This window comes from Trichoplusia ni (assembly GCF_003590095.1).
Source record: "Trichoplusia ni isolate ovarian cell line Hi5 chromosome 23 unlocalized genomic scaffold, tn1 tig00003626_group22, whole genome shotgun sequence".
NCBI classification, from domain to species: Eukaryota; Metazoa; Arthropoda; class Insecta; order Lepidoptera; family Noctuidae; genus Trichoplusia; species Trichoplusia ni.
In genome coordinates, this window is record NW_020799879.1 from 19,460 (window position 1) to 32,146 (window position 12,687).

The 12,687-nt window shown below is 37.3% G+C and overlaps 3 protein-coding genes across 4 annotated transcripts; 2 read left to right on the forward strand and 1 right to left on the reverse strand.

Annotated features, from left to right (window-relative positions):
* The first annotated feature begins 367 nt into the window (after window positions 1–367).
* LOC113506733 (presenilin homolog) lies at window positions 368–7,119 on the forward strand. Of its 2 annotated transcripts, none has more exons than XM_026889564.1 (9): window positions 368–649; window positions 1,458–1,678; window positions 1,767–1,976; window positions 2,124–2,344; window positions 2,440–2,538; window positions 2,763–2,849; window positions 3,357–3,557; window positions 5,812–5,924; window positions 6,238–7,119. In XM_026889564.1, exons 1-9 carry the CDS (start codon window positions 494–496, stop codon window positions 6,391–6,393), a joined length of 1,464 nt encoding a protein of 487 aa, XP_026745365.1. In that variant the 5' UTR covers window positions 368–493; the 3' UTR covers window positions 6,394–7,119. The 2 variants fall into 2 exon arrangements, with proteins under 2 accessions (XP_026745365.1, XP_026745366.1); XM_026889565.1 differs by having other exon boundaries at window positions 2,763–2,807.
* Window positions 7,120–7,524: 405 nt separating this feature from the next.
* LOC113506736 (adipocyte plasma membrane-associated protein-like) lies at window positions 7,525–12,343 on the reverse strand. The gene is given in 11 exon segments (XM_026889567.1): window positions 7,525–8,828; window positions 8,891–9,030; window positions 9,090–9,583; window positions 9,750–9,787; window positions 9,790–9,873; window positions 9,876–9,905; window positions 9,908–9,946; window positions 10,911–11,104; window positions 11,253–11,541; window positions 11,767–11,975; window positions 12,093–12,343. Coding segments are annotated over 11 exon segments (1,857 nt in total). The 5' UTR covers window positions 12,227–12,343; the 3' UTR covers window positions 7,525–8,622.
* On the forward strand, window positions 10,079–10,889 carry LOC113506734 (transmembrane emp24 domain-containing protein 5-like). The gene has a single exon (XM_026889566.1). It carries the CDS (start codon window positions 10,111–10,113, stop codon window positions 10,840–10,842), a length of 732 nt encoding a protein of 243 aa, XP_026745367.1. The 5' UTR covers window positions 10,079–10,110; the 3' UTR covers window positions 10,843–10,889.
* Window positions 12,344–12,687: the final 344 nt, after the last annotated feature.

The window sequence follows — 12,687 nt, forward strand, 5'->3', positions numbered from 1 at the left end:
CGTTCAATAGTATGTTTATGGCCAACAGCAACCGAAAAACCTTGGCGTCAATTACGAAATAAAAAAACGCGCTAGAGGTGTAAACCTTCTTCGAAACCGATGAAAATGAGTTAATGTTTTTTATTTATTTACAAACACTCCATTACGTATACACATCTGGATTCATAGAGACCACGTCTTTTTTGAAAATAAAGTAAAACACTAAAAACGACTGCGACATCTTACCAAGTTGTTACAGCTTCTCAAGTTTTTTTTAATGACCAACTCGATAGTACAGACAGTCAAGTCAAATCGATTCTTGAACATCGACTTTAACATTGACATTTAAATGAGTCATTTTTAGTCTCATCACTACTTTAGAAATAAAATAGGTATACGACGCGTAAAACGTCTGCGAAAAAGCTTTGTTTTATATTGTAATCGTAAGTGGGCCAACCTGCGTCAAATAATAAGTAATTGTAATCAAAATGTTTGTGGTTCAAAGGATTGTTGAATGAGTGACACCGGCAGTGAATCTGAAATAGAGGAGGCGACTGAGCACACGGCACTCATGGACGGCCACATAGCTGAAGCGCGCCCTGATCGGGAGATAGCCGAGCGAATAGCCAGGAAACGAAAGACAAAGTCCGATAACCAGCAGTCATATGGCGTAAGTTTATCCACACTTACTCAGTGTTCCAACTTTAAAACAGTGGCATAAGCAATGTAGTCTACAAATGTATGACTAAACGTCCAACACCCACTATCTAATCTGTTTAAAAGTAATGTATTTACATATTATATGCAGTAGTACAGGCTAAACAAACAAAGTTTTACAATAGCTTTTCCTGACTGTTTTCTTTCTTAATGGTAATTTGTTTGCATACCTTCCATTTCCTCTACTTAACTTTAATAACAATTTGACTGTAGAACTTATTTTAACTTGAAAATTAAATGCCATAAAAAAACAGTATTATTGAGGAATAGACTGCCTTATTAGAGACCAAGTTGTCTCTTTGAGGTTTAGTTATTATTTTTATTGGATTGCTTATGAATCAACACATAAATATTTTCCTTGACAAGGATGACAAGTAATAACTTAAGAACTGATATTTGATAATATATTTACTTCAATAAGCATTAGCTTTTTATGTGCTAATCAAATCAAAATAAATATAGACTATATAATCAATAATAACATTGTTTGGTACCAAGATAAATGATTTATTTTGACTCTGATCAAGTAAATAAATGTGTATTACAAGACATACATGTGTGGGGACTTGACTATTTTGTAACTTGAACATTTTAAGATGTAGATATTTTGCATCTTGAAGGTTTTGAGACTTGGGTCATAAGAAATTTAACTTTTTGCTACCATATGTTAAGTTATGAAAAACTGTCTAACCTAACCTGAACCTAATTATTATTTTGGTGCTTGGTATTTTATTTACATGGAGATATTTTGATCTGTTAAGAGTGTGGAGCGGACTGAAGGTGGCGCTTCTGGAGCGGCTGGTACGTCAGCATCAAACCCGCCTCCACCACAGCCTCCTGCCGATGCTCAGATAGAAGAGTTGGAGCTCAAATATGGCGCCCGCCATGTCATTAAACTCTTTGTGCCGGTTACTCTGTGCATGCTCGTCGTTGTCGCCACTATTTCATCCATTAATTTTTACTCAGTTAAGGATGTATATTTGTGAGTACCGAATACTGAAACTGTTCTGAAAGACACTATTATTAACCAATCGAAATAAATGTTATATTTACTAAATCCTTGGTTCCAGAGCTTATACACCATTTCATGAAGAAAGTCCATATGCAGTAACAAAAGTATGGAATGCCCTTGCCAACTCAATGATCCTGCTGAGTGTGATTGCCCTCATGACTGTGCTGCTCATTGTGCTTTACAAGAAGAGGTGCTACAAGATCATCCACGGCTGGCTCATTCTCTCCTCACTCATGCTACTGTTTCTGTTCTCATATCTGTATATTGAGTAAGTATTTAAGTTGCTGTAACAATTAATTAAAAATTGTTTAAAACAAAACCAATTAAAATTCCACGGTCTACCTTTTTATGTTACAATGTTTCTCTAGTTACAGTCCTTCATTATTTATGAATTTGTCTTTTTCTTTTTTGACAGAGAAGCATTAAGAGCATACAACATACCTATGGATTACATTACACTGGTGTTTGTAATGTGGAACTTTGGTGGTATGGGAATGATAGTGATCCACTGGAAGGGTCCCCTGAGGCTGCAGCAAGCATACCTGATCTTCATAGCGGCGTTAATGGCGCTCGTATTCATCAAGTACTTGCCTGAGTGGACCACTTGGGCTGTTCTAGCTGTTATATCAATATGGGGTAATAATATCATACAAGCATTGCATGAACAGTGTCTTTTAAGTACACATTCTGATTCTGTAAATATGAATTATTTATGTATTTGTTTTTTTCAGACCTGATAGCCGTATTGACACCAAAGGGACCACTAAGAATACTGGTGGAGACTGCACAAGAGCGAAATGAACCAATATTCCCTGCACTTATTTATTCCTGTGAGTATTCACTGATGATAAGGCTATACAAAACTCGTTTAAACATTGCTAAATTCTGCAAAAGTATTTCTCTTGAGGCATTTTTAAATGAAATGAAAATAAAAGCATTGAGACCAGCATTTCAAATATAATAATCTACCGCTTTTAAATTTATAATCATTTTTTTTGCCAGTATTATGAACTATAAAGTGAAATGGGTAGTATATGTGTTGTTTTGTTTGCAGCGACGGTGATGTACTGCCTGGCGGCCACGACGCCGCCGCCGCCAGGTGAGCCGCGCGCGCGGGAGCTGCGCCCTCTACACCCGCACGGTCCGTTCTCCCCGCTCCTATCCCCCACGCTAGGGAGACCCCAACGAGTGGAACACAAAAATCAGGCATAGGGTTCACCCTATGCCTGATTTTTTTGGCTTTTCATTGAAATATAGTGGAAGTGATTAAATTCCAGTGTCTGTATAAAAAATGATTACTCAGTGTCCATCCCGTTGGTTCTTAACTCCCTGGTACTATAACTATTCTTTGTATCCAATAACTATTTCCGAAGCTTAGTTTTCTTACTTCTTTATTTAATATCCGACGATCCAATTAATGTTTATTTTTACATATACTTAACGCATGCAAATATTAATTTCATCCTCTGCTCGTAAAAGGATGACGAAATTCAAATAATGTGCAGCATGTTCAGCATAGTCACGAATATGAGTCGTGGCGGTCAATGGGTACCCAGAAATTTCATTCAATAATATACATTTTTCGAGACCATATTCAGTCATGACCATGATGTACAAAAATAAGTAAATATTTGTATGTGTGACATAGGCAGGGGCACGGCGGACGAGAGGCGTGCGGCGCGCGAGTCGGGCGGCGCGGGCGACGCGGCCGGCTTCGACGCGGCGTGGCAGGCGCGCGCGCAGCAGCAGCGTCGCCTGCGCGTCGACAGCAGCCAGCCGCCGCGCTACACCACGCGCCTCGAGCGCAGCCCCGCGCCCGCGCAGCAGCCCGCGCTCGACGACGAGGAGAGTGAGTCGCGCACACCTACACCTTACTTACCTAGCCTAGCCCTACATATGAAGATGTAAGAAAGCTCTAGCTTACATATTTATGGTACTCTCCGGTTTACGACAAGAATCGGACAACACGTCAAACTTCTCATTGCACCGACTTCGGCTAATCTCGACTCCAACATCTCATGATCATTGCGAATATTGTCATTTTTTAAAACTGCAACATTTCGCCGATAGTTTTTAAATTCAATTAGGTAATAGTCCAGGATCCGTGGACCATTTTTGCACTTGGTTACTAGTCAGCTTAATTTCCGTGAGTAGCGTCGTTGTTATTAGACGCACTAGAATTTTCTGTACGAAACTCGATTATGGTAGCTAACAGAGGTAGAAGGAATAAAACCACACATTTTGTGGGTCAAACACAATGCCCCGGAAAACCTTGACTTGATAATATGGACCCATGGACCCTAGACTAGACAGTAGATGCGAATTAATGAATAATACTTGAATAACCACGAATATGACGAACCTAACATACATAAAGAGTGGAAGGTAGCAGAAAGTATCAAGTGGTGCGCATAATAAATGATTGTGAACATTGTTGGTTTAACTATTCTTAGTATACTTATAATACATTGACGCTAAAGTGAACTGAGTAATATAGGCGGAGTAGATTAGTGTGTGAGGGTATATAAGAGTGGGTGAGGAAGGTAGGTTAGATTAGGGTGGCGGGGGCTGGTGCAGCCCCCGTGACCCTGAGCCCGGGGCCGGCAGACGCGGGCGGGGCGGGAGGGGCGGGCGGCGCGGCGCGCGGGGCGGGCGGGCGCGGCCGCGCGCGCTGATCCCGCCGCCGCCGCCGGACCACGCGCCTCAGTGAGTGCACCACGTCTCAATGTCACTACTTCAACACTCCTCATCATTCAGTTATTACGTTTTGTACTGTTGACGTTTTTTTTTATTTTTTTTATGAACAATTTCCTACCTACCTGTATCCATTATTTTAAAGTTTACGTTTCGATACTAATAAGCAGAATAATTCATAATCATTTTGTTATCAAAAGAAAGTTCATCAATTTAGCGTTATAAGTTCTATTCCGAAATTAATATACTCTGTAATAAAAAGCTAGGTTTTATTCGGACCCAACACCTATTCTCAGTGGCGTAGCTAGGGTGACCGTGGCCCGGGGCGGATTCACACTTTGGCGCCTTTGGAACATCGGAATTTTACATGATAATTTGCTGCCTTTTCTCAATTTTGCCGCCCTCCTGATAGTGGGTAGCCTCCCCTAGCTACGCCACTGCCAAATCTTTGTTTTAGTAGATACATTTTTCCCCAGCATGCATTTTTGTTATTAATAGATTTATTTTGTACTACACATTTGACATTACATACTTTTTCTAATAAATGTGATTATTAATAGCATGTAATTCTGTAATTTTATGTTGCATATTTTAATACATTGTATCTTAGGTATCCTTGATGTACTTGTAAGTATGTAATACATTCGATAACAGAATGTCTAAATGAGGTAAAAACATGTTAAGGCTACGATAGTAAATTGATGACAATCCTTATTTCAAACAGTTCAACCCTTTCCTTTCCTGCTGTGTATGCGACTGTTACTGTATCGGTGTCACACAACACAAAATAAATGTATATTTAATGAGTTACCCACACGAGGCGCCGTGCTTAAAGTTAACTGACTGTAGTGGTGTAATTCTCTCCTGTTTTGTTCAAGCTCATGTTACGAATAAGTCAATGTTTTGTGGACGCATGCGTATAATTACTACATAACTAAGACGAATAATAGATTTGATTGACTGTCATGTTGTAAAGTTTACTTGTATTTTTTAAGTTTTATTCATTATTGATGTCTACTTAGCCTAAACTTATGCAAAGATTACGTATGATAAGCAATTCATTATAGCCGACTGCTGCTTATACTAATTATACATTCGTTCAATTTATTGATTTGATTACTTCTAACATGTTTAGTCGACACATCCATACATGTTGCATGCACGTATTTTGTAGTACTTTCTAATTTATGCATAATCGCTACGCTTAGTACATAAACCAAACAGACTGATTATCTGTAACCATCTATACCATGATTCAATGTGGAACTGCCACTGGCTTGGCATGACCTGTCGTTCTATCTTGTACCTGATGTTGCACATTTACTGGAGAGTACTGTAGATTTGGTTTATAAATACACTGTCAAGTGCAAGAATGTCTCCCGTTAATAGTTTTCGTGTTTGCCTGACAGAGGGCGTCAAACTCGGTTTGGGCGACTTCATATTCTACAGCGTGCTGGTCGGCAAGGCCAGCTCTTACGGAGACTGGAATACAACACTCGCGTGTTTTGTAGCTATACTAATTGTGAGTACACTGTATTCATTGTTTTTGGGTAAAATGGAACACAAAGGGTCAAAAGCACACTGTTGCCTGTCCGTCTGTACGTCATAGCTAGACAGTTGAATGTTTCACAGATAATCTATAAACAATTACTATAGATAAGGATTTAGCTTAAGCAAAGTTTTAACGACCACTTAATTGCTAGGTGACTAGTTTTGTTTAGAAAGTCGTTTTTCTTTGCAATGTGTGTTCGCAAGCCTTCAGTTTTGCGAGTCTGACTCGCACTTGACCGATTTTTTATATTTTACATGTAATAATGCATTATTTTATTTTACAGGGACTGTGCCTAACATTGTTACTGCTAGCGATACTCAAGAAGGCGCTACCCGCATTGCCTATCTCCATAACGTTCGGTTTAATATTCTACTTCGCAACAAGATGCGTCGTCAAGCCGTTTGCGGACGCGCTCGCTGCAGAACAAGTGTTTATTTAGCCACCGCCTAACTTGCTCACGTATTTAGATAGACAAGACTTATTCATTTAACATAAACAGATGTATAGTGAAATTAAAACATACTGTTACGATTAATCTCACTTACAATGATTATAATCAAACGTTTTTACAGAGTATCAGTAGGGCTCAGATGCCAAAATTATTATGTGATTGTTCCGAAGTATACGGAGTGGTGGCGTTCAGAATGAAAGTAAAGTGTAGATATTACGAGATGGCGCGGAAAGTGAATTGAATATTTAATGCAATAATTGAATTAGACACCAATAGTGTTAATATTTTCGATGTACATAGTAATATTTATTGAAAATAAAAAGTATTATGAATAGGATATGTAACACTTCTTGTATTTCTCCTTTATCTTCATAAAATATTTTCTAATTGGTGTTACTTGGCTTGTTAAAATATACAATGTTTAGCTGGAAAGTCTCTTAGACCAGAATGGAAGTCTTCTGAAACCTATAATATATGTAAGTGTGTTAGCATCTGTTGCGAACGTTTTAGATAGTTAACATGTAACATTCCATTAATTAAGTTATGTGTTATGTACTTTGCATCATGTTAATAATCATTATTATGCTCTCTTGCAATTGCCACCGTATGTAAAGAGCCATAACTTTTGTTGTGATCTTTGTTAAACAACTATTAATGTAAACATATTATTCATAATATTTTCGTCGACAAAGTAAAGTAAAATAAAATTGAAAATGTTTTTTTTTTGTTTTCTAACATTATGATGATGGTAGCTGATTTATTCGTTAGAAACTTTCCCTAATACTGAGTAAAGCGGCATTTGGAAGATAAAATAAATACGATCAGTGAATGGATAGGAGTGCACTGAATAATTATAAACGTCTTTTTGTGTAAGAGGGGTACTAATACACAGGCAGGATGTACATAATTATGCATATAACGCCGCGGCATTCGGTGCTATGATGCAAGCTGTTTTATATTCTTTAGAATTAACATCTTTAGGTAATAACATGCTGTAGCAGAATACTTTACCACGTTATTCACGCTCATACCGTCCACCCGAGACAGGGCAACAAAATAATGAAGAACAAATAATTTGTGTTTGAAAGAATAAAGGCCAATGATATAGTGAAATAACCATCAAATATTAAAATGTTTTAATATATAAATGTACATGTAATAAAAATATACTTTATTGCTTACACGACAAATATTGCTCAGTTTTATTTGTAAAAATTGGATGCAACAACGATTTAGTGTACTTTGTAACTTTTCTATGCCTAAAACATACTTTAAAATATATCCTAGAAAAAATAAGACACCGGTATTAGAAACATTCAAATTTGTAGTTCACTTAATTTTTCACATCTTTAACATTCGTGCATAAAAATAATGTTTATGTGAAGTAATAAATATATTTGTCTATCATAAATATCGACATGGCAGGAGATTTATGTTGGATCGATGTAAATAAGTATAATTCTTAATATTGCACTAACTGGTGACTGGTAACTAACAAATATAAGTAACAATTAACGGCACAATGTGTAACGAGTGAGGTCATAAGGTACATTTTTCCACTAAAACAATTGTTTCTAAACACAATAAAATATATTCAGACCTATATAGCTCAATGCATGTAAAAAGAGCTTTGGCGGTCTTACGGGTACAATGCGTGAAATAGGAATAAATATAACGATCGGCGTCGTGTGATTTTACTGTCCAGTAGAGCTCTTTTTACTTGTGTTGAAATATACTGGTTACAAAATAATAAATATGCTTTCAACATCCTTAGTTTCGGACAAATAAATATTAGATATATTAAAAAAAGATTGGTCCAACACGATAAATTTTAACAATTTCAACAAACTCTCATAATCATGAAATAAATAGATGGATTCCAATGATATTCGTAAATAGGAATGCTTAATTTAACTACAAAGATTTTACATACTAAAATTATATTGGTGCGCTATAAAATGTAAAACTACCCCTTGGGTTCGATTTTATAACAAAGACAAAGTAGCTGCACACTGCTAAAAAGGAATTATAATGGAATGACATTGGAGGGGTAAAATATTCTAAGACAATAATACCACTAATCACAAGCAAATAAATGCAGTCTGCAGATCTTTAAAAAAAATCAATATAAAAACAATGGGTTTTCTTTTTCCTTCATAATTTGTTCCTTCAAAGAGATCTTCAAACTACTAAATTAACCACAACCATATCTTATACTTACTGATTGGGTACCGGGATCTCAGTGGGACCACCCTTTTTAATCACTCTCAGGGATTCCTTGGTAGGCTTGATGGTGTCGGACGGGATTTCCTCATTTATTGGTTTGGGTATGTTTTCAACAGGTTTAGGGGCTTCTGATTTCACCTTAGTTGCTTCCTTTTTCGGTTCTTTTGGTGGCGCTTTCTGGGAGGGGCCGTAGGTTTCTCAGTTGGTTTAGCAGTCGTAGTTTTTACTTCGGGTTTAGGAGTGGACGGCTTGGGTTGGCTTTGAACTGGCTTAACTTTAGCGGGTTCTGCTTTCGCGGGAGGCGGAGTTGGTTTGGGCGGTGGTGGAGCTGGAGGAGCTGCTTTTTCTACCGGTTTGGCAGGTTCGACAGGCTTAGGCTGTTGGGCTGGTTTGGGTGAACTTGCGGCGGGTTTTGTGACTTTAGGTGCCTCCTTTTTCTCTTCCACTTTTGGCTTTACTTGTTCAACAGGCCTGGGTGCTTTGGGTTGTTCTTTAGGTTAGTTTCCACAGGTCTTTGTTCTTTAGGTTTTTCTTGTTTTGGTTTAGTTTCAACTGGTTTTTCTTGTTTCGGTTTGGATTCATCCTTGGGTTTTTCTTCTACCTTAGGCTTAGGCTGGGTTTTGGGTTGCTCAACCTTACGTGTTTCTTCAGCTTTCGGTTTTGGTGGTTGGTCAACAGGCTTGGCTTTTAGTGGCTTAGATTCAACTTTAGGAGCGGTTTTCGTAGTTTCGAATGCTTTCTTTAAAAGTGGTGGAACTGGAACTGTTCCAAGAAAGTCTTGTAAATGTGGACAGCCTGTGTACAGTTTGTCATTGTAAACAATAGCGTCACTAATATGTCCTAAAGTGCCGTCGGTATTGTAGTATCCTGCTACAATGTTTCCATTCCAGTCTATTTGGAGTAAACCAGCCATGCCTGGACTAAACGCTGCCAGGCTTTTGAAATGTCCAATCTGCAAAATAGGAATAAGTTATAAAGTATATTATTTATAATATGAACCTACCATCAAGATTTAAATAAAATTGTAGGTAAATGTAGTAGATGAGTAGTAATTTTATTTTCTGTTGTATTTTATTTTGAAATATATTAAAATATACTAACGTAATACACTATTCTTCGAAAATTATGTGTGGATACAGCTTGTTGAGTTGTTCGAAGGAATTTCTATGAGTCGATGTAAGCGGGCAACGAATTTCCTGACGGCGGGAGTGGCGCTCAGCGACCGCAGGAGGATAGGGGCCCTTCATCGTACACCATGTACAGCCCCACGAGACGCCCGAGCCATCGGGAAGCACGCGCACGTTGTCCGGTACACCTGCTCACAATATTGTTATTAATCTTCAGAATTCAATGCGTCTCTGTAAATATGACGCAATGAACACTAATGTTCATTCGACATCTGTGCAAATAAAACTACTGCTTTTCGAGCATACTTATTCGTATCATAACATTAGTACTTTGCCGTTGACTGAGGTAGTCATGTCTTTTTTCGCCATCCTTTTATTTACAACTATTTTTTACACACAATGTTCCGCTCAAAGTATTTACGTGAGTGACGTCAACATTAGAATAGAGCCAGGATCAAAAACATGCCTCTACGAAACCGGAAAAGCAGGACAAATGATGGAAGTGTACTTCCAGGTACTCGATGGACAACACGGCGACTTAGATATATCCTTTCAAGTCATCGACCCAAACAACGTTACAATCGTTTCGCATTACAAGAGTCCAGAAAACTCCATCATAATGGACCTAATAGTTGGCGGAGACTACTCATTCTGCTTGGACAACACATACAGTTTGATGAATTCTAAACTCGTGTTTATATATATCCTTTTAGAAGATAAGATTCCAGAGCACGACGGTGAGGCGGAGGTGACGACTGTGGACACCAATGGAGAGGAACAGGGGGAAGAGCTGGAGTGGGAAGGAGTCGATGAACATGGAGAAAAGTATTTCTTGAAAGTGGCGAACATAGCGGACTCGCTGTCGCTGACATTGTCCCACGTGGTAAAGTCGCGGCGCCTGCTAGACATATACGCGGCCACTAAGTCGCGCGACAGTTACATGGCCTTCGAAGACACCTTTATCGTCGACGCGTGGTCAGCTTTCCAAATAACTCTAGTGCTGATAGTAGGAATGATCCAAGTTTATATGATTAAGAAACTTTTTGTGTTCCTAACACTGGTTATAAAAGTGTTTACTAAATGATATTTATATGAAGTGAATAATGTATATTACTAAATAGAAATAGCAATAAATGAAAATAATTCAATTACCTGGTAATCCATCAACGAAAACTTCAGATTGCCCTTTTTTTGGGCCTGCAATATAGTACTTCATAATTCTGAAGCGAGAAGTCTCGGTGAAAACCACGAAATCGTTGTTAGGAGACAAAACTACACCATTCGGAAACCATAGATCGTCGAGTAGTACTTTGCTGGTGTTCTTAGCTGCATCATAATAGAACAATCTAAAAATAAACATTGTTTAAAATATTTGGCTGGGTATATATATCTGTGTAATAAATATCTTTAAGATGTTTTTAAAATACATGAAATGTTAATTATGAGAAATTTGAATAAAGGACATGAATATAATATTAATATGTATAATCCCACCTTCCTGACGGGTCGGCGAACAAGCTGAGTACACCATCCTTCAGATGGAAGTCACTGGTAGAGTCAGTCCAGTAGAAGTCTCCATTCTTTCCCAGTGCCAAGGAGTTAAACAGTTTTGGTGTGCGTTTCTCAATCTCTGCAGTTGGAGACACTAGCAACTGTTTCTTGTCAGTCTTCAGATCTACCTTCCAGATACCATGGTACGCATCAGCTACATACATGAACTTGCCAGCTTCATCAATCTGAAAACCTAGGGGTCTTCCACAGATATGTTCATGTACTAACCCAGCTAAAAGAAATAAAATAATTGAAAAACAACCTTCCTTTCTTATCCTCATACACAAAGCACATGTAGGAACTTAATTAATAAAAAAAACAGAGAAATTAATTATTTGTAAATAGGGATATGAGAAATAATATGGGTTATTGAATTTACTTTATGCCTGTAGTTTTCACACTAGATTATGCAATAAGAATCACAGCTATTTTACAAACATAATAATAAAAGACTCACTGCATGGCTGTCCTATCTTAGTTACAAAAGTAACATGGCCTCCAGGGGATATCTTCACAATTTCTCCAGTAGCAAGACTTGTGTACAGTTCACCATTTGACACTTGGAAGGCTTCCGGTCCCAAAAACTTGCCTTTGAATGACCTTTCTGCATTATTTAAGGCACTATTTGGAGCCAGAGGGCCAACCCTTGGTTGTAAGGGGGTTAATCTAGAAAAATTAATCATTTTAAATTGTACATAGGTACAGTTAAGAAGTTAAAGTTTACTTTGTGACAGTTCTAACAGATCATTGTAATACACATATTATTATATTTAAGTTACTTACTCAATGCTGGTGAATTTTGTGTATGGTGGTAAATTAGGGATAAGTACAATGGCAGTAACAAATATCACAAAATATAAAGATAACTTTAAAGTTGTCTTTATTATTTTTTTTATAAAATTAAATATAAACCCCATTTTGCACTCCGGACTTCTGAAAAGATAAACTTGAGATAACAAGGTATAACATTAAAAGTCAATAAGTTACAACAATATTGATTGATTGATTATACTAATGTGGCCACTTAGTAACATTTGCCTGCTTAAGTAACATAGATAAGAACTTTATTAATAAATTTTGTTATCTAAATGCTAAAGCTTTGTAAAAAATATTGTTATCACAGCAAAGGATTTTACTAAGAAAGTAATGTTTTTCTTTAAGATACTATGTCTATAAAGATAATTTTCATAAAAAAAACATTTAAAGTTAAATGTGAATTTAAGTGGAAAAAAACTAATTACATTTAAGCCTTACAGGCTTAGGCTTGCATTGTTCAATGAAGATAAAAGATTATTATATTTGACTGGACCATGAGTAACATGTTCTTTTTTCACTCATTCTCTTCTTCCAAGAAGTTATTATTTATTTAAATTATTTG

Coding starts and splice junctions, on each gene's coding strand:
- LOC113506733 (XM_026889564.1), top strand. CDS start 494: ATGAGTGACACCGGCAGTGAATCTGAAATAGAGGAGGCGACTGAGCAC. Junction 1,977..2,123: donor TTCTCATATCTGTATATTGA/GTAAGTATTTAA, acceptor CTTTTTTGACAG/AGAAGCATTAAGAGCATACA. Junction 2,345..2,439: donor AGCTGTTATATCAATATGGG/GTAATAATATCA, acceptor TGTTTTTTTCAG/ACCTGATAGCCGTATTGACA.
- LOC113506734 (XM_026889566.1), top strand. CDS start 10,111: ATGTCTTTTTTCGCCATCCTTTTATTTACAACTATTTTTTACACACAA.